The sequence below is a fragment of the Mytilus edulis genome, chromosome 12 (assembly GCF_963676685.1).
Source record: "Mytilus edulis chromosome 12, xbMytEdul2.2, whole genome shotgun sequence".
In the NCBI taxonomy this organism is placed as follows: domain Eukaryota; kingdom Metazoa; phylum Mollusca; class Bivalvia; order Mytilida; family Mytilidae; genus Mytilus; species Mytilus edulis.
Genome location: NC_092355.1, coordinates 72523706 through 72549592, shown reverse-complemented (window position 1 = coordinate 72549592; position 25887 = coordinate 72523706). Strand labels below are relative to the sequence as shown.

Here is a 25887-nt window from a genome sequence, read left to right as displayed (position 1 = left end):
AAAAAAATATTCTGAGCCCCAATTTGATAAAAAAAAAAAAAAAAAAAAAAAAAAAAATCTTGTCAGGCAGTAGTCCAAATAATTATGACGTCTTGGACGGCTATTTAAAAAAAATGATAGGAAGGCGTCAAAGACAAAAAATTTCAAGATGTAATAATTATTTGGACTAGTCAGGCAGATGAGATCAGATGATGACACTGAATAAAAATATTCTGAATTCAGAACTCCACCATACGGTGTTAAGTTTTGAAAAAAAATTTGATTGATACTGTAGCGTCAGACTCAGAAAAAAAATACATAACCTCATAAAGAGCATCTTTAGTATTGCGGGTTCATTCTCTAATCTGTCTTGTAAGTAGTTTTTCCGTAAAAAGAACTATGCTTTTCGGTTTACGAGAAAGTTTTTAAAATTTTATCTGGTTCCTGGTTTACAAATTTCTGACATTCTTTCCTCCTGATACATCTCTTTCAACTTGTAGAACCAGACCAAGACAATATGTCTCCCACGTGATTTTAACAATCGGAATATATTCAATGACAATTAGTGTATAGCATTGAAATTACATAATGGCACAGATTTTGAAATTGTACATGCGTGCTGTTGAGAAACATCCTTTACGAACAAGTGCATGTACAACAGGTAATTGTGACGGAGCTAAATTAACAGTTCATTATTTAGGTCGTGTTACAGACCCAGTTTGGTTCGTGACTGTTTCTGTTTTTTGTCAAGTTCACATCTTATACCAAAACCTTTTATATGCTCCATTTATGGGCAATTTTTTCTCGTCTGTTCGTCTGTCAGTCCGTTCGTTCGTACAACCGTCCGTTCCGCGTCCGTCCGTCTGTCCCGTTTCAGGTTATAGTTTTTGGTCGAGGTAGTTTTTGATAAAGTTAAAATCCAATCAACTTGAAACTTAGTATACATGTTCCTTATGATATGATCTTTTTAACTTTAATTCCAAATTAGAGTTTTTACCACATTTTCATGGTTCACTGAACATAGAAAATGATAATGCGGATGGGGCATCCAAGTAGGTATCGGGATCGTTCGCCCTGATTACATGTTCGCCCTAGGTTCGTTCGCACTGAGTTTCTTCGCCCTGATAGTCCTTTCGCCCTAATGAACGAGATATATATATTAAATTTTATGTATATCCATTAAAATTAAATACAGAATATTTGCCAACTTTATATTAATTTTAAATTAAATTCTTGGCTGCATTGTTACACTTTAATTTATAATTACTTTTAATTACTGTTGATTGAATTTTGATTGCTGATTAGGTATAATCTCGGGTATAATTTGAAATATTTGATCATGTAGTCAGCTTGGATGGGTAAAAACACTGATGTATAAATTGTTAGGCATGAAAGGGGAATCATTTTCGCAGCTTGGCTTCTTAGATCTCAAGTGTGTTTTGACAAACATCAACATATTCAATTACATACAAATAATTTAGTCTTCAGTTGTTTTACATTTAAAAATACAATGTAGTGCTGAAATTCTGAGAAACTTATTTCCTAGTAAGATAATTACATACAGATACAAACTTAGTCCTCAATACCTGAATAAAGTCACAAATATACCAAAAATTATAACCTAGTAGCAGCTAGCTCAGAACTTTTCCTAAGGGGGGGGGGGGGGGGGGGGCGCTGACTGACCTAAGAGGGGGCCCGCTCCAGTCATGCTTCAATGATTCCCTATATAATCAACCAAATTTTTCCCACGAAAGGGGGGGCCTGGGCCCCCCAGGCCCCCCCTGGATCCGCCTATGTAGCTATAGACAACATAATACAATATTCGGCGAAATGGTAGACTGACTTCTATGGCAGGCCCACGTGGACAAAAAGAGCTATTTTTTAATTTTAAAAATCATTTTCTAATATTAAAAAATAGCTCTTTTTGTCCACTTTGGCTTGCCATAGACTTCAACATATTCAATTATATACACACAATGCTACACTATATTAAAAAATAAAATCAGAGCGAACGGACTCAGGGCGAACCGGTATTAGGGCGAACCCGTACTAGGGCGAACCGGAATCAGGGCGGACGGACCCGGATTCATCCAAGTACTACAGGTTTTGGACAAAGGAAGATATCTCCAATTACAAAAATGTCTTTTAACAATTACATCATTGATATTTTTAGAACAATTAATTAGATTTAAGAAATAATTGATGCAAGCAATACTTTATTGTAATCTTAACATGGCATACCTGCCAAGTTTTCAAAATGCCCATGGGGGTTTTGCGTTCCCCCGCAAATAGTGACAGTTGGCAGGTATGTAACATGGGCATGATGGGTAGGCATTATATTCTTGATTAGTTTTGCCCAAGCGATAGTGAGGGCTAAAATAACACGAATATATATAATGCCTACGTCAATTTTTACAGGTGTGGACTTTGTCATTTTTTAAACCCCGCCACACGTAATGGCGGAGTATTATGTGATACCCTCCGAAAAATTTGTAGGTGTAAAGGGGAAATATTATATACCAAACATGATAGTGATCAATTTTTTAGCTCATTTTTGTGGTCTATTGCTATTTACTATATGTCCATCTTCGTCGTAAACTTTTCAAAGGTAAGTTTACGACGATGACGACGGACATATAGTGAATAGCAATAGCCACAACGTGTGGCGGGGTATAAAAAATGACAAAGTCCACACCAGTAAAAAATTTCGGCAGCATTCCGCCTAGGAAGTTACCATTTTAGCCCCTCCCACACCATTTTCCAGGCCAAAAGTTTGGAATATAGATAGAAATTGAGTTGGTGTGGGGCAGATTAATTTATAATGACATGAACCATACACCATCTCAAGCCTTCAAGAAAATAAAAAAATTCTTACCTTAAATAATTTTAACATACTTACCAGTAAATCTTGGTGCTGTTTCATCAAGTTTGGAAGGCACTTTCGAGTTTGCCAGAGTATTAGCTTTTCTCATTAGGACGTCAAATGCATTTTGTGCATTACTATTAGTCTGATTATTGTTTTTGTCATTTGAAGGTGGTGCGTCCCTTATAATGTCAAATTGGACGTATTTGAGTCTCTTGTCAAAACCATGAACAACTCTTATTTCATCAGCAAAATCGGGCTCAAAAGTCACACCGTTAGTCATCTTATCAGACACAGAAACTGTCACTTCATCTTATTTATCTATGTTGTGACCATCATCTGTAGTTAAATTGTTAAACACGTCGTTCCATGTACACCTTTTTGAAAAGCTGTATAATCTATTTACCACGATGGGTAACACCTTTGACGCGTCCTTGTACTTAATTCGTACAGAAGACGACAATGCGATCTTGTCGCCCATCTTTCAAGCAGACAGTTTACCCTCGATACATACCGCTAAATTGTTAGATAACTCCAGAGAGTTCCGGGAAGTCTTCCGGTAATATCGGAACCAATGTCGGAATGGAAACGAATTATTTTCGGGAATAAAAAAAAATCCGATTTTTTTTGGGGCAAATAATTTTTTGACTCTGGGGCTTATTTTTTACCCGGTCGGGGCGAGGGGAAACAAACATGTTTTTTATTTTGGCCTAAAATGTAATTGTATAATTATGTCCACATGAGAGAACGATCTTTAATTTAGCATACAACTAAAATTAAGGACAACAATAGACAATAAAGATTTAAAATTTATAAACTTAACTATTAAAATCTACTTCTCATCATAATTGCACATCAGTAGATTTTAAACAACCAATCATGAATCAAATAGACCATCAAACATCAGTCCTGAAGGTATGGACCATTGCACTAAGGCGTAGACCAATCGCACTAAAGCTTCCCATCGCACCTCCAAGTCCTATATATACATGTACATGTACAATGTATATGTCTGTTTACTGTTACCCCTACTTATACATGTACCAATATATGTCTGTTTACTGTTACCTTACTGACCCCAGGGGCGTAGCTGCCGTTAGGCACTTTAGGCACGTGCCTACACATAAGTTTTTCACAAATATTTTTTTTTGTTAAAAAAAATTAATAAACAACGTTATATGTAGATGGACTCCAGTGAAGTTGTTACAACTCTAATTATTGAAAGTCAGGTGCACACTAGTCTCTCGTCCTTAGTGAATGGAAATTAGGATGGAATTGAATGTTTTTTTTATGTGTGTACCTTATATAGAAACTATAAACTAGAACTTTGGTTCAGATCATTTCAATTCTATCAACAAAAACTTGAATGAACCTCAACTTAGACACATGAATATTTAATAAGTTGTTAGTTTTCAACTAGCTTGCTTTCCACTTTTCGTCTTGCCAATGTTGGTCGTCCGTTTGGCTGTGAAGGATGTATAAATACGTAGTCACGTCTGGTCTGAATGTGGACATTTAATCTTATGTCTAGTTGTAGAGAGAATACCACTCTTTGAGGAGTTCGTAGTTGGTCTACTGAAAGGCAAAGTGTCTGCTCCTATCTGCAATTTTCAAATGCATGGCATTTTCAAATTTCCAGACCTTCGTCCTGTACAACACTAATTACAGGACTAAGCTCCCTGTTGTGTTTATTGTAAATAATCAATGTTTTTTTTTGTTCTAAACTTGCATAAATATTTTACACTGGATATTTAAAATTCAATCTATCAACCAGCTTCCAGTAGTTTTGAGTACTCTCAGATCTACGTGTAATGACCACAATTATTCAAATTCCTAAGCAGGTAGGGATTTTACAGTAGAGCGGGATATAAAGAAATACGAATTTCACGAATTTTGTTACGTTAGTATGAACAGAACAGAACTTATGCATTATACATCGACTATGTGTGTAATGTGTTTGTGTGGCTAGGGTGAAGGTTTAAGAATCAAAAGATTGATGGTTGATGTCTTTCTAGCCAAAAGGATAGTGTTAACTTATTGTATATATTAGTGTTTACGTGCACGTGCCTATTTTTTTTTTTAATGAAGGATCGTCAATATGTACTATCAATTAAGTTAAACGTCTATATCGATCATAACGGAATAGATTTGAAAATACCAAACAGGATGTACTGCTTAATTAAAGGGATATGCGGATCTATGCTGGGCAGTACAAATTGAAATATTTTTTTTATATTTGATTTTCCAATTTACTGCGTTATTTAATTCACCATTCAGATGTTATGGTAAATCATTCATAATTCTTCGAACTTTTCATCATGTATATTATAATTATCATGATTAAATAACCAGAAAATTTTATATTTTTGTGCATAAAATTTTGCAGCCAAAACGCTGAAATCCGTTTTCCGTCGGGGGGCTTTGTCCCCCTGAACCCCCTACCGGGGCTCTGCCCTGGACCTGCTGGGGGCCTTGAGTGCCCCCCCCCCCCCCCTCCCCCCGCTGATTTGTGCCTACAGTTGAATGAATACCTAGCTACGCCCCTGGACCCTTCAATTGAGCAGCAGCCCTAAGACTAAAAAGTCATTTTATTCCTGTTTTAATATTCAAACTTAACTTAACTTGTGTCAAAACAATGGTATAGTTTCTAATAAAATAAACGATTGCGTAGTAATGTACAGCTAAATGTTCAAAGTTGTGGATATGACTGCTTAGTCTTAGTCTACAGTCAAGGGTGTAATTTCAATAAGTTATTAGAGAAAAATAACATACATGTACATGTGTTATTACAGATACTTTCATGAGTTGTCTGCTCTTTCTTTTTTAATTTGTAGTAACATATGTTTGTCATGTTTGTTATAATTATTAGTTAATATTTCAAAAATATTTTTATTTTTAGTGGGCTCTGAGGATTTCTTGAATCTTTGTCAGAAACTTAATACATAGCCTTTATAATTAATTTTCCACTTCAATCAATACATTTTTGATAAACCATGGTTAATCAATAATCAATGATACAAGGCTTTGAAGGGATATACTAAGCTGTAATAACAAGGCTTTGTTATTATACATGTAGGCATGTAACTTTTACAATAATGAGAAACTTGGGAATTATTTGGCAGAACCTTATTGCATGCTCTTTCTAAAGCTTAGTATGAATAAAGTCAAACCAATAGAACTTGTATACAATTTAACAAAGTAAGGGATGTATACTCTAAAAGATATCAAAATTATCTCCCCTTGACCACTGATTCTTTCCTCATACATTTGATTTATTATTTTATTATTTTATGTTTCTTTAATCACTCTGTAATGTTTATGTCATGTTGTAATTAATGTTATGCTCTTAATGGGCCCTTTAATTTGGAAAATGAAAATATTGTATTGTATTATTGCCTCTTTGAAACATGTAACATACATCATAGATATAGGAAGATGTTGTACATGATGTATGGGTGCCAATGACAAAATGAATGAGACAACTCTCCATCCAAGTAACAATTTATACAAGTAAACCATTATAGGTCAAGGTGCAACCTTCAACATGGAGCCTAGTAGGCTAACAACAAAGAGCAAGTTATAAAAGGGCCCCAAAAATTACTAGTGTAAAACCATTCAAATGGGAAAACCAATGGTCTAATCTATATAAAAACGAGAAACACGTATGAACCACATAAACAGACGACAACCACTGTTTATCAGATTGCTGACTTAGGACAGGTGCAATTATTTGCAGCGGGATTAAACATTTTAATGGTACCAAACCTTCTATGTTATTACAGGTTTTTTTTTTTATATTTTAGCCAACAATAACGACATGTTACTGTCATGAATGTTATTTTTCTGTAATGACTTATTTCACAAGTTACACCCTTGACTGGTTTAAAAAAATCATGACTAGTGTAACTGAAATAATCACTTTGCCGCCATAATTTTCCAAAGGAAATATACCAATTATTAGAAATACAGGTCAACTCACATTATATCAAAGACGAAACAGTACGACTTAAAATCATTTCGCACAAAATGAAATAATAAATCATTTTCCAGTTACTGTGGATTCATTATTATTCGTTGGATACTTATTTTCGTGGATACTGACATGACAGAACCACGAAATTAAGTATTCAATGAAATAAATTTTTTCTACTAGTATGCAGATTTTTGCAAAATCAGGAAATCCAATATCCAAGAACATGCAAGTTTTCCTCAATCCAAGAAAATTAGTACCCACGAAAATAAATGAATTCACAGAAAATGAATACCAACCTACAATGTATCTACAGTGTACCCTATTTTTATAATCGTGTAACCTTAAATCATGTTAATCAGACTTTTTTAGAGGGCTGATATTTACAGTTCAACTAACAACAGTCTGCACCAAAAACTTTTTCAACTACTAGTCCGAAGACCAATATCCTGACATTTTTCTTGTTGGTCCAAACAGATTTTTGCTAAACTTACTAGTCCGAATGAAATTTTACTAGCCTGGAGCATTGGACTAGTGGCTAACCGTGCAGACTGTAACAACCTGTACAATGAATTATCCATGTTATTATAATCAGTAAATCTAAAACATCTTAACATGCTTAAGTGGAGCTGTCAAGTTTTCCTGAAGCAAATGATTGAGATTTGGCAAAAATTGTAAAGCTGAAATAGAAAAAAAGCAGATCAAAGGAAAATGACAACAAATAAGCATGAAAATACATGAGATTCAGGTAAGGTTGAAGAGACTTGACAGCACTGCTAAATTTTGTTAAGATCAGTAATATTAAGAGGGTCAGAATGGGGTTTACAGAATGGAGATGAATAGGGCAAAACGAACAGATTAAAGGGCATCAAAACAAAAAATAATTGTCAAGGACTAGTTATTGCCCCTTTTATTTTATTCTAGAACGAAAGCGTTGCATTAAATTAAAACTAACAATTATTTTAATGATACCTCATTTTCATGTACATGTATGCGTAGAATACTTGATGTTAGGTGTATCATGCTTTTTATAAGCATGATACACCTAACATCAAGTATGGTTGATGTTTAGACGAGTTGTATATACATAATGTATACAGCCATGTATCACCATCATTGCTGGTGATCCGATGGATAAATCTGTTGTAGAGTTGTCACTGACTCAGACGAACTTATAAATATAATTATTTTCTGTGACTGTATCTTGAATTAATTTGTAGGATCCTTTACTATAGATATTGAGCTGATCTGTAACAATAACATCTCCATGCCTTATATATCATGTACTGTATTACGACGCTAGATTAAAACTGACGAGGAAAGGTAACACCCGGCCACTTAAAGCTTTATTATTGTGAAGCCAAGGTGGTCATGTGGTCTAGCGCACCGGATACAGTGCAGGCGATTTGGTGTCACGATATCTCAGTAGCATGGGTTCAAATCCCGGCGAGGGAAGAAGTTTAAACTGAGACTACTATAACTATGTGTTATAGTAGTCTCAGGTTTAAAGAAGTCATTCATTAATTGGAACATTTAATTTTTAATACATGTCATTTATATTTTGCTATAAATATTATTTGACAAAATGGATTTCCCTTTTTTTCAAAGTTATAATTTGTGATACTATGTTATTTAAAAAAGGGAGGGCTAGTCCATTAAACATGTAAATTAAGACCTTCTGAGAGTCGGAAGTAAAATTATTCTTATTTATGTCTTAACTCTGACTGGTAATTAAAGCTTTGATTTAGTTTATAAGTTTATTTTAAGTTATTATTCTGTGATGAAATTTTGTAAATACGCTAGTTAAAATATCAGCCAGCTTTAAATATGGATAACTTTAAACTCACAAAAAAATATTTGATTTTATAATCCAAAATATGTCATGTATGTTTTTAATCCACATAATTATTATACATCTAGTAACCATTTTAAGATTAAAATAAATCTCGTCATAAATAGTACTTTCTTGGCTTCAAAATCAGCACAATTTGGATACAATTATTTGGACTAGAATGATTTTGCACCATAAATCAATTATATAGCAAGCAAGCTATTACATTATAGAAATACATACATCACGTATATGTCCTTTTTTTTTATGTATTAAATAATCTCCCCATAAAATTCTTATCAACCTATTTTTAACTGCACATTAATTTCAGATAGCAAATAGACTGGTTTTGCCGTATAGTAAGAGTAAGCTGCTAAAACTCCATCCTTAACAATTACAATTGTATTGTCTGAATGGCATTTAACAGAAAAATTGTTCAATACTGCAGAAAAATTTGAATCAAAAAACAAAGAATAGAGAAAAATGGGCCATCAGAAATAAAGATGAGAATAATTGGGTGCTGAATTATATAGTAGAGAAAAAAATGCACGAGAGAAAAGAGAAAAATGGCCAAAAAATGTAAAGGATGCAGATTCGTAGAGCCCCATAATCATGATAATGAGACCCCCATATATCACTTTTATTCTTACAATATATTTTTTCTAACAAAAGTAGGGTAGTGACAAAATGTTTATATTGATGATCTAGCTAATTTTTCATCAATGCATTTGTATTTATAACTTTTTTTTGTATAGTTTGAAAAGAGGTATTTAAAAATTCTTATGTACATGGGATGAGGTAGCTGATTAATTCTAAATGTCTATGCATGTATAAGTTCTGGTGGCCTCTGTGGTCAAGTGGTCAAACTACTGTATCACAATCCTGTAAACTTTGAGATTGTCAGTTTGAATCATAAGTATGTGGCAGTTGTCCTCGATTCCAACCTCAATTTACAAGGATTGGTAGTTTCTACTAAAGGTGTTTCTCATAGAATACTCCAGCTTCCTCCACCAATAAAATTTGCCCTCCTGGAAATACAAAAATGAAATAGCACAATAGTGCTGCAAGTGGTGTTAAACACCAATCAATATACAATTGTAGGTTTGTTGTTGTTGGTTTTTTTTTGCATTTTTTAAGTCTAAAATATTTAATGTAGCTGATTTCTTCAATGTGGGTTAACCACATGTTATTCATGTGATCAAGTGCAATTGTTGTTATTTATACAAGTTTATTAAAGTAAGACGTCATTATATATAAGGGAGCTACCATTTGATTTTTATGGGGGGGCTAGGATGAAATTTGAAAAAAATAGGCAGGACAGGAGTTTTGAGTAAAAAAAAAAAGGGCAGGATGAGACACTTGCAAAAAAAAAAGTCAGGACGACAATTAAGGTAAAAAAAAGGCAGGACCGAACAGAGTGAAAAATAAAAAGGCAGGACAGAGATTACAGCTAAAAAAAAATCCAGGACAAAATTTTTCATCCTAGCCCCCCCATAAAAATCAAATGGTAGCTCCCTAAGTACATGTGTAATGATAATTAAATACAAGTTTATTAAAGTAAGACGTCATTATATATAAGTACATGTGTAATAATAATTAAATAAGGATGAATATTAATTGAATCAGTAAGCTGTTACTGTTGAAAGTTTGCCAAATTATGTATTTTACATTAAATTCACCATTCAATACCTTACCTTATCATTGCTTATGTAGTCAACATAATGACTCTCTGACTGCACTGTAGTGATATATAATAAGCAAATAGATTTTATTGACTTGAGCGAGTTTAAAGTCATGAATGAATGAATTATTTACGGTTGCTGAATCACACGTATTTAAACCATGGCAGAATAAATGGAAATTTTCCACTGATTTTAAAAAGGAGAGAATTTAGTGTATTTGTGATGGCTTTAGCTTTGAGAATTTATTCACATGCCTACTTTCGACATCCCATGTCAACATGTGCTGTTTCTACAGGTATATATTGTTTTTTTTAATGATTATTTCTTTAATGTCTCTGCAGCTCACAGAGATGGAATTTGCTTGGCAACTACCTAGTTTGAATTTTAATTATTGTATTAAATTTTTGCAAATAGCTATACACAGTAGTGATGCTGAATCTTGTAATTTAAGTCTTCCATTAAACTAAACGCTTTAACATGTTTAAATGTCTTTGTTTAACTAATTCATTTTACTCTCAATATCATATATAAAATTATTGATACATGTAGCTTTGAATATTAACTTTTATAAATTTTAGGGGTTTACCCAAGATTTTTGAAAGTGGGGGCATATTTTAAAATTTTATACAGCGGTATATTGTATTTGGATTTTTGTCCTTTAATTTATTTTCATTTTAGATTAAGTTTCTAAACATAACAGTGTAAATTGATATTATAACCATGATACAAATTTAACCGGTTTGCATGGTTGAATATACATGATATATAGGTTTCTAAACTATTTAATCATTAATTCAAGGTAATATAAAAGATGTACTTTAAGTTATTAGGCTCAGTACAGCTGAGTCAGCAATAGATTTAGGCTTTGTGATATTGCCATGCTATTTTCTTAAGTGTTATTACACATTATATTGATTGGTTAGACATTGCTATACTTGCTAAATAATTCAATTTACCAGTAGATATTGTAAAGCTTACATAACTTGTTATTATTTACTCTGTTGAAAATGTCAATTAGTGTATTAAGTACAAAGCAATATGCATTTTAGATTAAGATGATAAACATGATTCTGTTTTATCATGTTTATCATCAATGTGAATGTGATTATATAGTTGGAGTCCTCCCTTTATCCTGGGTTGGGAAACCCCTTTTTAAAATGGCTGGATCCTCCACTGATACTTTACCTTGGTAGAAATAATTTATGTTTCCCATGAGAAAAAAACAAATACTATAGCACCATATAAAAAATTAATGGAAGAACTTTAACAACAAAACAACTGGTTCATCTGTAATTTGTGTGCGCATGCTTTAATCATGTTAATGAAATTGTTAAACAATGGACATACGCCTCCAGGTGCGGGAATTTCTCGCTACATTGAAGACCTGTTGGTGACCCTCTGCTGTTGTTTTTTATTTGGTCGGGTTGTTGTCTCTTTGACACATTCCCCATTTCCATTCTCAATTTTATACATGTAAGAAATGAGATAATAAGGGGACGAAATCCACTATAACAGTAGAAAAATCATTAAAAAAAATAATTAAAAATCAAAAAATATAATTTTCAATGTACTTAAATGAACTCAATATCGTTAACTTTTTTTTCTAACTTTTTCATTTTCCCGCATTTGTGCAGAAATCTCTTTCTTTCTTACTTCCGGTCTCGTTTGTCATGAGACTATGAGCATGATGAGTAACATAGAACCAACATCAGAAACAGTACGGTATATCCATTTCTTTTTGAACATTAAAATATGTTAGAATTAAAAAAATGTAATTGATACGGACTTCGCCCCCTTTTACAGGTAAAGCCTGCCTCATATTAACTTATTGCAATTTCAGAAAAGGCTTCATAGAAAAAATGCTTTCAAATTTTTCAAATGAAAGTTTTTAATTGTTACAAAACTTTTCACATTGCAATTTTTGCAATAAAAGCAAAACTTACCAAATTCACGGAACCTAAGTTTTTAACCGGATTTTTGTGACAAAAATGTCAGTTATTGATTTGGGGATGTACGGCGGGCTGTCGGGCAAGCGGGTGGGCGGGCGGCAATCAAATGTTGTTCGTGCATTAACTCATGAACCATTCAACCAAAGCTTTTAAAATTTTAATATGTTATTACTGACAACTATACGAAGGTCAAGTTCAATAATGGCGATTTTGACTTTTACCGTTCAGGAGTTATGGTTCTTGAAAGATTGAAAAATGGAGTTTCCAGTTGTGTCCGTGCATTTACGCATGAACTGTTCTACCAAAGCTTCCCAAATTTTAATATGTTGTTACTGATGACAGAATGGAGGTCAAGTTCAATAATGACGATTTTGACTTTTACCGTTCAGGAGTTATGTTCTTGAAAGATTGAAAAATGGAGTTTCCAGTCGTGTCCGTGCATTTATGGATGAACTGTTCTACCAAAGCTTCCGAAATTTTAATATGCTGTTACTGATGACAAAATGGAGGTCAAGTTCAATAATGACGATTTTGACTTTTACCGTTCAGGAGTTATGGTTCTTGAAAGATTGAAAAATGGTGTTTCCCGTCGTGTCCGTGCATTTTCTCATGAACCATTCAACCAAACCTTTTAAATTTTAATATGTTGTTACTGATGACAAACTAGAGGTCAAGTTCAATAATGTCGATTTTGACTTTTACCATTCAGGAGTTATGGTTCTTGAAAGATCGTAAAATTGTGTTTCCATTCACGTTGTTGCATTTACTCATGAACCATTCAATCTAAGCTTTTCAAATTTTAATATGTTCATACTGATGACAAAATGGAGCTCAAATTTGATATTGGCGATTTTCACTTTCACCATTCATCAGTAATGGTTCTTGTGATATTGCCAGGACACAAATAAATGTTAATAAATCCGGTTTGCTGTCATTGTGACAGCCTCTTGTTTTATATTCATGGTATTATGAGTCTGTTACAGAAAGTTTGTTTTTGTTTTTCCAGGAACGTTAATGGCCACAGGAGATTGTAAGTCAGCCTCTATTTCAGTTGTTATTCATGGTATTAAGAGTCTGTTATAAAAAGTTTGTGTTTGTGTTTCCAGGAACGTTTATGGCCACAGGAGATTGTAAGTCAGCCTCTATTTCAGTTGTTATTCATGGTATTATGAGTCTGTTATAAAAAGTTTGTATTTGTGTTTCCAGGAACGTTAATGGCCACAGGAGATTGTAAGTCAGCCTCTATTTCAGTTGTTATTCATGGTATTATGAGTCTGTTATAAAAAGTTTTTATTTGTATTTCCAGGAACGTTAATGGTTACAGGTGATTGTAAGTCAGCCTCTATTTCAGTTGTTATTCATGGTATTATGAGTCTGTTACAGAAAGTTTGTATTCTTGTTTCCAGGAACGTTAATGGCCACAGGAGATTGTAAGTCAGCCTCTATTTCAGTTGTTATTCATGGTATTATGAGTCTGTTATAAAAAGTTTGTATTTGTATTTCCAGGAACGTTAATGGCCACAGGAGATTGTATATGTCAGTTAGTTATAGAAAGGACACACAATTATGATTTCCGTCGAACAGGCAGATTTCTAGGATTTGGTCTATTTATAGGTGTAAGTATTACTAATGTTAAAGCTTTTACCAATGTGAATGTAGAAAAAAATGACAGTCTGTTTTCTTAAGGGGGTAGACCTAGGTTAAGGGAAATAACTCTTAAAATCATCAGTATGTTTGTGTCAACCATTTTTAAAAATCTATTCTAAGCTTCTAGGTGACATAGATTATTTTCAATCTGTTTCAGGTAAATGCTTAAAATACATTGATGAACTTGACTTTTACAAACGCTTAACTGATTTAAAGAGTTATCTCCCTGAATTAAGGTCTACCCCCTTAAACTGCCAGTTGTGTTCAAAGGAAGATAATTATTGAAAAATTAAAAAAAATGCATAGTAAATACAAGAATAAAGATATGTTCATGTGAGAATTGTAGGACAATTACGTTGAAACATTTTTGTTTTACCCATAGACACTCATTTTACATTTTAGGACTCAATTTCTTGTATGTGAGATATTTAAAAATCAGGATGATAAACTATTTGGATGTCTGACAATAACACAAATATTAAAAAAGAGAAATGTTTAAACACACCATGTTCATTAAGGAGACAGCAGTTCAACAATTCTAAAAAATCAAGGTCAACATACAATATTCAACTATAGTGAAAGGTCAAGGTCAACATACAATATTCAACTATAGTGAAAGGTCAAGGTCAACATACAATATTCAACTATAGTGTAAGGTCTATACAATATATCAAGCTCATGATTGTAAAAAGTTTGTGAATAAATTTATCAAAAACTATCATAGATTTATCACCAAATTGCATACAAAACTGGAAAAAAGTAAAAACACAAAAATACTGAACTCCGAGGAAAATTCAAAAAGTAAAGTCCAAAATCAAAAGGCAAAATTAAAAGTCCAAGCACATCAAACGAATGAATAACAACTGTCATATTCCTGACTTGGTACAGGCATTTTCTAATGTAGAAAATGGTGGATCGAACCGGTTTTATAGCTAGCTTAACCTCTCACTTGTATGACAGTCGCATCAAATTCCATTACATTGTCAACGATGCGTGAACAAAACAAGCATACTCAAAGAGTAAAAATGTCAAAAATAGGGGCAGTTTCCGTAAAACAGAGTTTTCCCCAAACAAGTTGACTATTGCTATTTAGATTTTACTTGTGATGCTTTTATCACTTAAAATTGTCATTATTTTTTCAGATTTAATGCAAGAATTATTGTTTTTTCCATTTTTCAGGGTCCAATTTTTAGAGTATGGTATAAAACTATAGATAAAGTATTTAGAGGTACAAAATATGCTCCAGTGAAAATGGTTATAGCTGATCAGGTAAAGATATACACAATTCAGTAGCATTTATCAATAAAAGCACATAGTTGTACTTATTGAATTATCTCCCTTGATAAATCTGATATTGAATTATCTCCCTTGATTAATCTGATAAGAAATGAATGGATAACATTGGCATTGAATTCAAAATATTTAAAAAGATAAATCTGTATTAATATGAATTTATATATAAAGAAAAGAGCTCTGATTTTATTTTTGGGGGTTTGAAAACAGGCAGATCTCCACCCAACGCAATTTTGAAATTCGTGAAATTTTGAAGGAAATTATGTTTTTATACAAAAATGCTAATAGAAATTTTATTTTTGCAAACCTGCACTTTTTCATTAATTTAAAATTAAAAAAAAATTGTTTCATAAGTTAATAGCGCTTAATACTCAAGTAAAGACTTCTCCCTTCTCGATATCTCACACGCTTAATGCTTCTTTTTATGATATATACAATGGTGGTGTGATGATACACGACATATCTTTTTCTGTACTATGTATATTCAGAATTTTTGGCAAACAATTGATGCATTTTATTGCAATTGTTTAACAATGGACAAAAATAAATTATAATTTATTTTATTTTCTATTTTGAACTTATTTTCCTTGTTTTCCCTGAAGTAAGAGAAATAGCCTGGCAGAAGTCTCTGTCATTTTCCTGTGATATCAGTCACCGGAAAACAAAATGGCGGACAAATAACACTAAACTGGCATCTCTATCTTTGATGGATGTGAATGTAGATAATGGTGTTTAAAATTTCTGTGATTTAGTATGTTTTGATGAATTATTTCTCGTCTATTAAACAGCATACTCATTTCAAAGGGAGATAATTTATATTATAAAAATTGAGTTTAGATAACGTCTTTGGAACTGATATCATATAATTTCTATAGTATGCCAAGAAGTTTTGTTTGACAAATACAAGAACAGTGATTTTAAAGATTTATTTAGAATTTTTTAGATGTATTTAAATTATGATTACATTTGAAATTCTGATAGCAGTAAATGTCATATGGGAATCAAACCACCTTAATTTATAATTACTTTAAACCAATTTAATTTTTATTAGTAGATACTTTTTATCATGCTTACCCATTACTCGCACCAATTTATTTTTCATAATATTACAACTTTGTTGATGATCTCTAGTATTAGAGAATCAAAGTTTGACATAAATGTATTCACCAAAACTTTCTGGTTAACAGTCAAAATCCATGATTTTTATTATTTTCCTTGGTTGTTTTTTTTAACCATTCTACTGTTTATTAACGGGGTAAATATTTTAATCAGTTGATATTCATAATCAATCAATTTTAGCCCCTCTTTCTATAATTTTAAGAGTTTTATTGATTTAATTTTTTTTTAAGAATTATGAATAGTTTTATTGTGATATGAACATTTATGACAAGTTTTATTGTGATATGAACATTTATGACACAGAAATGAAAAGAAAAAAAAAATCGAATAAATTCAAAAGGTAAAGGGTTAGCTAAAGTGTGGTTTATAATTTACCAATAGAAATATACCAGGTTTTAAAATAAAAATACCACCACTACTTATTTTCCAGCCATGCCATTCCAAGAGCATTTTCAGGCTACAATTTGGTTAGAGACCAGAGCTCTGTTATAATTTCAGGTATTGGTTGTGTTGAACATTAACCATTAGTTGTACATACAAATCATACTTATGGGTTTTCATTCATATCAATATAATGAGAAATAAGATAGAACTTTCCTGGTGAAATAATTAATAAACAGAATAAAAAATTGCAAAGTTAAAGAATTTTAATATTTTTTATCTTACATTTGATTTTTGTCAAGCCTGCGACTTTTGTTGCAGAAAGTTCAACATAGGAAGAGTTAACCGGTGAGGGTGGATGTTAAAGTAAAGCTTTATATTTACGACTATCAACATAATATCAATGATTAGTAAAAAAGGAGAGACATTTCAGCGTGTGCACTCTTGTTTTAATTTTCTAAGAACTTAGTTCCATTTACAATATCTCTTAAAAACACTAAAATTTTTAATTTTATCTTGGGAAATTAATGTGTTAACTCCCTTTAACTTAAGGTTAACTATGTTTAGATAATTTTCTTGTTATATGATGGTTCTATTAGTATACATAAAACTAATGGATACATCTGACTTGTTTTCACTCATCAATGTTCATGATTAACTACTTTTGTATCTTTTTCAGCTATTTAAAAATATAATCCCTGATATGCAAATGCATGAAAAATATCATTTACTTTTACATTTTTGAATAGTTTCTAAACTTGTGTCATGATAATTTATTTATTTCAAGGATACAAAATTTCAATGTCTTAAGGAAAACTTGCATTTTTAATGAATACTTGATTTGCCAAAGTCTAAATTCAAGCTTTGAGAAATTGAGAAAATATTTGCCTCTGTGAAGTTTAACATCCTAGTTTACCTTTATCCAGGCAAACTATGAAAACTGGGATCCCATGAATTATAATGAATCAACAGCTCAGCAATTTCATCAAGATTTTGCCACTACCTGTTTTATCAGAGAATGATCTTTCAATGTACAATGTATTTGTTTTACCTTTATTAATTTACAACAATATGATAAAAAAGTGAAAATCATGAAAAATCCTAACTGATCATTTACTTTATGTAACAGTTTAGTCTGTCAAAATTTAATATGATACTTCTAGGCAAAAATCCAAGTCTTCTGCCAAAAAAAAGTAATGTGTGTTTACTGAGCCCCTACCTACCCTATTATTTTTTTTTGCCATTTTTGATTAAGCACTGTCATGACTTTTAAAGTCACAATGTTGCTCCCATAGACTCAATGTAAAAAAATAAAAATCCCTACCTACCTATCCTCTTCTTTTTCAGCATGTGACAGTAAACACACATACTTTTTTGTTTGGCCTTATCAAAAACAGGTAGTGGCAAAATATTTGGCAAGAGAAAAACTTTTGCAGTTACAGATTGGTGAATCTAACAAAATAAGGCTCCACCTTATTTTTTTAATGTACATCATGACCATAATGACATGTTTTTAACTCTCATCAAATCTTTTGTTAAGGTTTTACAGTAAAATATTTAATTGTTTATTTCTACTTACAGGGATTGTTCGCTCCGGTGTTCTTGCCATTTTTTCTTGGAACTATGGGATTTTTGAGAGGGGAAACAGTGGATGAGTTCAAAAATCAAGTTAAAAAGGTAACAAATATTATTTATACTGTAATCTGCTTTGTAAAGTCTGCAATGGTGTATTGTTCACACTGCTTTTTTGCCACCAGGAATTAAGAGTAAAAACCTTTCTTATATTGTTGAAATGTTTAATTTAAAGCGTGCAATATTTTCAAGGAAAATGCTGTTTACTATCATCAAAAAATAAGAGTTGAAAATGCTTGTTTTCTACCGTTTCCTTTCTAATATTTGAGATCAGAAACCAGTTCTAACTGTTTCTATCTTTTGAATACTTTGAACATAAGCATAGTAAGAGTTTGAAATATTGTGCTTTTATTTTTGTAATCATTTCACCATTTTGTTTATTTCAGGATTTTATACCAGTAATGAAAGCAAATTATAAGGTGAGTTAATATTGTAAATACCTTTTAAGGTGGTACCCAACACATTCACTGAAATTTATTTGGCTCTTTTAATTTTCATAAAATTTTGACAAATGATTTACTTTGACCCTATGACAAAAATATAAAAATTTCCGAAAATTTGAACCAACCAATTTATCAGAAAAATTACACTGGTTATATAGCAGTTTGACAAACACTAATTTTGATCATTGATAAGCTTAATATTCCTTCAACAACACAATGTAATTAAAACGTTTAGCTGATTTTACAGAGTTATCTCCCTGTAGTGTTATGTACCACCTTAAGGTTATATCAATGTCAATTAAAACAATAGTTTGTAACCCATGATGTAATGTGATATCCATGTTTTTTAGTTTGTGTTCCATGAATTACTGTAAGCCAACTTATTTTCCAGAAACTGTATTATCGCATTTAGGGCATTCAAGCTCACTTCACAGCAATTTAATTTCAAAATTTGCAAATTGACTTGATTTCGTTAAATAAGAAAGAACAATTTAACATATTTGTGTACAAAAATTAGTTGGTTTACATTAGTGTGTGATCCATGATTTAGAATTTTAAAAATTTCTCCTAAGTACATCCTTAAAACTTAAGAAAAAGATAACGTAAATTTAAGTTTATAGCTGACACAAACCAGGTGATCTAAACAAATGAGTGGGAAAATTTTAATATCAATTACTGTAAATTAAACTGTTTTACGTCAAATCAAATGAAAAAAATAAAATAAACTGTGAATATGTGATTCAATTATGTCCCTTTGACCAATTTTTTTCAGAAATGAGGTAAAAATCCACCAAAGTTAAAAACAAAGTGGATGTAAGCAATTATACCAATCTAAAAGAAAAAACATATCGTATAGTTGGCTATAAAAGGCCCCAACATGAAAATTAAGAAAAAAATCAATTGAGAAAACTAATGGCCTAATTTATAACAAAACAATTAATGAAAAAAATATGACAAATAACCACTGAACTACAGGCTTCTGACTTGGGACAGGCACACATAGAATGTGGCAGATTTAAACATGTTTGTCCCTTGGACCTATTGTTATATTTTTCAGATATAAAAGTTATGTCCCTTTGACCAACTGTTATATTTTTCAGGTGTGGCCAGCAGTCCAGATTTGTAACTTTATGTTTGTGCCTTTACAACACAGGTAAGCATATGAAGGCCACAACAATTTAATTGTAAGGTTATTGTCCTCTTGCATTTAAAATATTGGGAGGTACAACCGTTTTATTATTCTATTTACTTTATTAATAGAAATAAGAGGATCTGTTATGAGTGCCAATGAGACAGAGCCTTGGCTCCACTGAACAGTAACCTTTAAAGGCCCCATAATGACTAGCATGAACAATTCAAACATAAAAAACAGTCTTATCTATATAAAAAACTGAGAAACACAGCAACAAACGACAACCACTGAACCACAGGCTCTTGACTAAGGACAGATGCATACAAATGCAGAGGGTTTAAACGTTATAAAGCTTCCCAAGGATTTTTAAAAAGATTTAAAAAAATTGAAATATGAATAAAATTGTAGATGTAAATCATAGTAAGACTAAATATTACTGTTGCAAAAAATCGCTTGTTTTGAGATATATAACTGTTTGGCGGGAAAAAAATTCTAAGGATTTCTCAAACAGAATTTATGGTGTGATGTTAAATTATAATATAAAATTAAAAAAATGTCCAGATGGAATAACATGAATTACAAAAAAGAAAGTGAAAAACCTGACTGATGTACAAGAATTACCAAAAAAAAATAGCCAAATTACAAATTGTACAAATAAAAGTTGACTAAATTACAAAAATTACTAAAACTTCGATGGTTTTGGAATATTGGTTGTTGACTTTAGTGTTTGTTTGTTTTGTACAGCTTATAATTTCCCCTTTATTTTATTTCAGAGTTTTAGCAGTGAATGTAGTATCAATATTTTGGAATACTTATTTAGCATGGTTTGCAGAAACCAAAAATAAAGACAATTTAAATTTGATTGAACAAGAACTTATACTACATGAAGCAGTTCACGAATCGCACGACACGCACACAACCAAGTCCACGTCGCCAACAACTGTAACTGAAAGTGTTGCAAGCTGAAACTGGATGGATTTTTGCTAGTCCCCGTCCTCTTCAATAACTGTTAATGAAAGTGTTGTTAGCTGAAACTGGAAGCAATTCTAAATCCTCTTCAATAACTATAAATGAAAGTATCGTTAACTAAAAGAATAAGCCAGTCTTCTTCAATAACTATAAATGAAAGTGTCGTTAATTGAAAGAATTTCCCAGTCTGTAAAAATAAGTAAACACTACTATTATACCATGTTAAAAGGTCCACATCTACACTCAGTGATTTCGTGATTTATGTTCAGTTTTAGATGGTGCATACCCTTAAGTGCAATTTATTGTTTTAAAGTCTGAGAGTACTATAAAACTTCTTTGATTCATGGAATATTTTGTTTGTGTAAAATTATGTGCCATTAATTTTTATTGATGAATGTGACGTGACCATTTGTTGCATAAGTGAGACATATGGACCTACATTCTATTGCCTGTGTCAGCATCATCATCAGTTGGGCTCATAGTAAAAATGGTTGTTATTAATCAAAAACTTTATCAAACCTTCATGGATGTTTTAAAAGCTTGGACAACAGCTCTCTTATGCTTATGACCATAACAAAGAAATTTAAAATACTTTTTATTTTTCCATATAATTATTTAACAGGCATTTTTTTTGTAATTATTTTTAGAAACAGTGTTGGGTTAAAGTTGTTTTTTATAGAAATTAAAACTTTGTCAAATCTTTAGAGACTTGAAACATGGTGATTAACATGAAACATCTAAATCAAAATTTTGATTTTTTTTTTCTATTATCTTTTGCAGTATTTTTAATGATGAATGAAGGACTTAGTTTTTTGTGCAGAGAACATTGACATGCATCTGAGTAAACAGCTTAATTTAAGAAATGTTATCCATATTGGATAAAAAGTCTAAATCCTAGGTATCTAAAGGCCTCAAGGATCTGATGAATGACAAAGTCTAAATCCTAGGTATCTAAAGTCCCCAAGGACCTGATGAATGACAAAGTCTAAATCCTAGGTATCTAAAGTCCCCAAGGACCTGATGAATGACAAAGTCTAAATCCTAGGTATCTAAAGTCCCCAAGGACCTGATGAATGACAAAGTCTAAATCCTAGGTATCTAAAGTCCCCAAGGATCTGATGAATGACAAAGTCTAAATCCTAGGTATCTAAAGTCCCCAAGGATCTGATGAATGACAAAGTCTAAATCCTAGGTATCTAAAGTCCCCAAGGATCTGATGAATGACAAAGTCTAAATCCTAGGTATCTAAAGGCCTCAAGGACCTGATGAATGACAAAGTCTAAATCCTAGGTATCTAAAGGCCTCAAGGACCTGATGAATGACAAAGTCTAAATCCTAGGTATCTAATTAAATGTTATCCGTATTGGATAAAAAGTCTAAATCCTAGGTATCTAAAGGCCTCAAGGATCTGATGAATGACAAAGTCTAAATCCTAGGTATCTAAAGTCCCCAAGGACCTGATGAATGACAAAGTCTAAATCCTAGGTATCTAAAGTCCCCAAGGATCTGATGAATGACAAAGTCTAAATCCTAGGTATCTAAAGTCCCCAAGGACCTGATGAATGACAAAGTCTAAATCCTAGGTATCTAAAGTCCCCAAGGATCTGATGAATGACAAAGTCTAAATCCTAGGTATCTAAAGTCCCCAAGGACCTGATGAATGACAAAGTCTAAATCCTAGGTATCTAAAGTCCCCAAGGATCTGATGAATGACAAAGTCTAAATCCTAGGTATCTAAAGTCCCCAAGGACCTGATGAATGACAAAGTCTAAATCCTAGGTATCTAAAGTCCCCAAGGATCTGATGAATGACAAAGTCTAAATCCTAGGTATCTAAAGGCCCCAAGGATCTGATGAATGACAAAGTCTAAATCCTAGGTATCTAAAGGCCTCAAGGATCTGATGAATGACAAAGTCTAAATCCTAGGTATCTAAAGTCCCCAAGGATCTGATGAATGACAAAGTCTAAATCCTAGGTATCTAAAGGCCTCAAGGACCTGATGAATGACAAAGTCTAAATCCTAGGTATCTAAAGTCCCCAAGGATCTGATGAATGACAAAGTCTAAATCCTAGGTATCTAAAGTCCCCAAGGATCTGATGAATGACAAAGTCTAAATCCTAGGTATCTAAAGGCCTCAAGGACCTGATGAATGACAAAGTCTAAATCCTAGGTATCTAAAGTCCCCAAGGATCTGATGAATGACAAAGTCTAAATCCTAGGTATCTAAAGTCCCCAAGGATCTGATGAATGACAAAGTCTAAATCCTAGGTATCTAAAGGCCTCAAGGACCTGATGAATGACAAAGTCTAAATCCTAGGTATCTAAAGTCCCCAAGGATCTGATGAATGACAAAGTCTAAATCCTAGGTATCTAAAGTCCCCAAGGACCTGATGAATGACAAAGTCTAAATCCTAGGTATCTAAAGTCCCCAAGGATCTGATGAATGACAAAGTCTAAATCCTAGGTATCTAAAGTCCCCAAGGATCTGATGAATGACAAAGTCTAAATCCTAGGTATCTAAAGTCCCCAAGGATCTGATGAATGACAAAGTCTAAATCCTAGGTATCTAAAGTCCCCAAGGATCTGATGAATGACAAAGTCTAAATCCTAGGTATCTAAAGGCCTCAAGGATCTGATGAATGACAAAATCTAAATCCTAGGTATCTTAAGGCCCCAAGGATCTGATGAATGACAAAGTCTAACTCTCAAGCACATTTTTTGCTGTTGAAAAAAAAAATATAAATTTGCCAAAGATACTTTTATTGAAGGTCAACAAATGCTAAGAGACTGATCAGACTGAGACGATTTTTGTTTTTTTAGACGCACTGATTGTTTATAACTTGCCATATTTATCTGATTGTTGATTTAAATTGTTTGTGTCCAATATATTTTTAAGAAATCCATTAGACCCAAAAAGTTATGTTACAGAAATCCAGGCCAATGCCATAAGGATTGTTATCAGTTTAAAACTTTTTTTTTACAAAAGACATGCTGGGGTTTGGTCTATAAGAAAATCCAACTTCAAGCCACCATTTGTAGTATAGAAGAATTTGTACATTTTTCCTGGTACTTCTGTAAATTCAGAAATTATTGCGATGTTTTTATAATTTTGAAAAATGCAAAATTTTTTATATGAATCAAATAGGATTTTCTGAAAAAATTAGAATTGCATTTTAGTCTTAAATGACAAAATCGCAATAATAAATGCATGCAATAATTTCTGAATTTACAGTATTCATTTATGGGTTTTGTAGCAAAATGAAAATGAAACAAATTACTGTTGTGTTATATTGCAGGCATTCTTTTTATGAAGTGTCATATTATTATTTGTAAGTTCTAACTAATATGATTGGATCAGAAAGTGTCTCATGTTCAACTGATTTTTTTTCAAATATAGACTTAAAATGGCAGATAGAATAGTGATATTTTCTCAGTATTTTTGAAATATTTAAAAATTGAAATCTCAAAAAACAGACAGGCAGTCATAACAGCCATGAAAATGAGTTACTGCTTTATTTCTGGCGGATAAACAATTATAATATCACAATTGTAGCCTTTGTGTCACATGGATATGATTCATGAAGATATACTGACCTTTAGAAGTATATCTACCTCAAACTTGATCCACAGTAGATATACTTCTTTCAGGTCAATATATCCTCAGATCAACCTCATACAAAGGCTATAAATGTAAAATATTTATTTAAAAATGACTTGTAAAATTCTGCAGCATTTAACCAAATACATATTGATGAGGTGAGAATTTCCCAGTTTTAATAGGAAGTTGGATTCATATTACTGTAAATTCAGAAATTATTGTGGCGATTTTGACATTTTAAACTAAAATGCGATTTTAAATTTGCGATATTGAGAAAAATCCTGTTTTACTTATATAAAAAATTTCAAAATGTGAGATTAAATTATTGTGATTATAAACCCTGTATTTTTAGCAATTATAAAAAAAATGGCAATAGTTTCTGAATTAACAGTACATGGAATGTTACATTTAAATATAATGTTGTTGTTTTCAATAAAATAGAAGATGTTTATTATGGAACATAACTCTATATGTCTTTATCATGGGAGAGAACTCTATATGTCTTCAACCTTTGTATCAGTGATATTAATTTTGTTGCTCATATTTTACATGTTCTTGTTGTTATGAAGATAGACCAATATTTGGCCTTTATTTCAATAAAACTTACTTACTTGTATTAAATGTATCATTTTATCACAATACTAGAGGCTCCCGCAGGGTCAAAAACGACCTGCGACCTCTGGGCTTTTAAGAGGCGACTTCTGACCTGAGTGCCTTCTGAAAACGACCTGTGACCTGTAAAATTTGGAAAAAAATGACCTCTGACCGACTTCCGTCCTCTGTGTTTGGAAATACGACCTGTGACCTGTACATTTCCCTTAAAAACGACCTCTCAACGAATTTAAAAGCGACCTTGCGACCTGAGGCTCATACTACAAACAATGATGACAGGTTATATTCAATATACAAAATTTAATCGACTTTCATACAAGTGAGAGGTTTAGCAAGCTATAAAACCAAGTTTGATCCACTATTTTCTACATAATGAAATGCCTGTACCACCAGGAATATATATAATGAAAGTTGTTATCCATCCCTTTAATGCATTAGAGCTTTTGATTTTGCCAATTTTTAAGGGACTTGTTGTTTTGAATTTGTCTTGGAGTTCTGTATTTTTGTTATTTTACTTTTCATTCATGTAAGTTAACCCAGTTTGTCTCACAAAAAGGATGTGGCTTGATCATCTGATTTATTCCTTGTTGGTTTCATATGTTCCCAGGAGGACAACATTATAAGTTATCTACGTTCATATCCGTAGATATGAAAATTTTAACACCCTGAAGTACCCCAGTACACCATGAGGTGTAGCCGAAGGGTTTACAGGGTAATGAAGGGTGTTAAAATTTTCATTTCTACGGATATGAACGTAGATAACGAATTTATCCCCGGTCTTAGTCC

The 25887-nt window shown here is 32.2% G+C and overlaps 1 protein-coding gene across 8 annotated transcripts; it reads left to right on the top strand.

Moving 5' to 3' along the window:
- Positions 1-418: 418 nt before the first annotated feature.
- LOC139499098 (mitochondrial inner membrane protein Mpv17-like) lies at positions 419-25105 on the top strand. 8 transcript variants are annotated; one of them, XM_071287779.1, is made up of 9 exons: positions 463-640; positions 13781-13890; positions 15101-15190; positions 18296-18391; positions 18733-18765; positions 19890-19942; positions 20695-21788; positions 22230-22277; positions 23552-25105. In XM_071287779.1, exons 1-7 carry the CDS (start codon positions 568-570, stop codon positions 20885-20887), a joined length of 648 nt encoding a protein of 215 aa, XP_071143880.1. In that variant the 5' UTR covers positions 463-567; the 3' UTR covers positions 20888-21788; positions 22230-22277; positions 23552-25105. The 8 variants fall into 8 exon arrangements, with proteins under 8 accessions (XP_071143881.1, XP_071143880.1, XP_071143877.1 ...); XM_071287776.1 differs by having other exon boundaries at positions 22230-23404; XM_071287778.1 differs by having other exon boundaries at positions 20695-21837; positions 22083-23208.
- Positions 25106-25887: the final 782 nt, after the last annotated feature.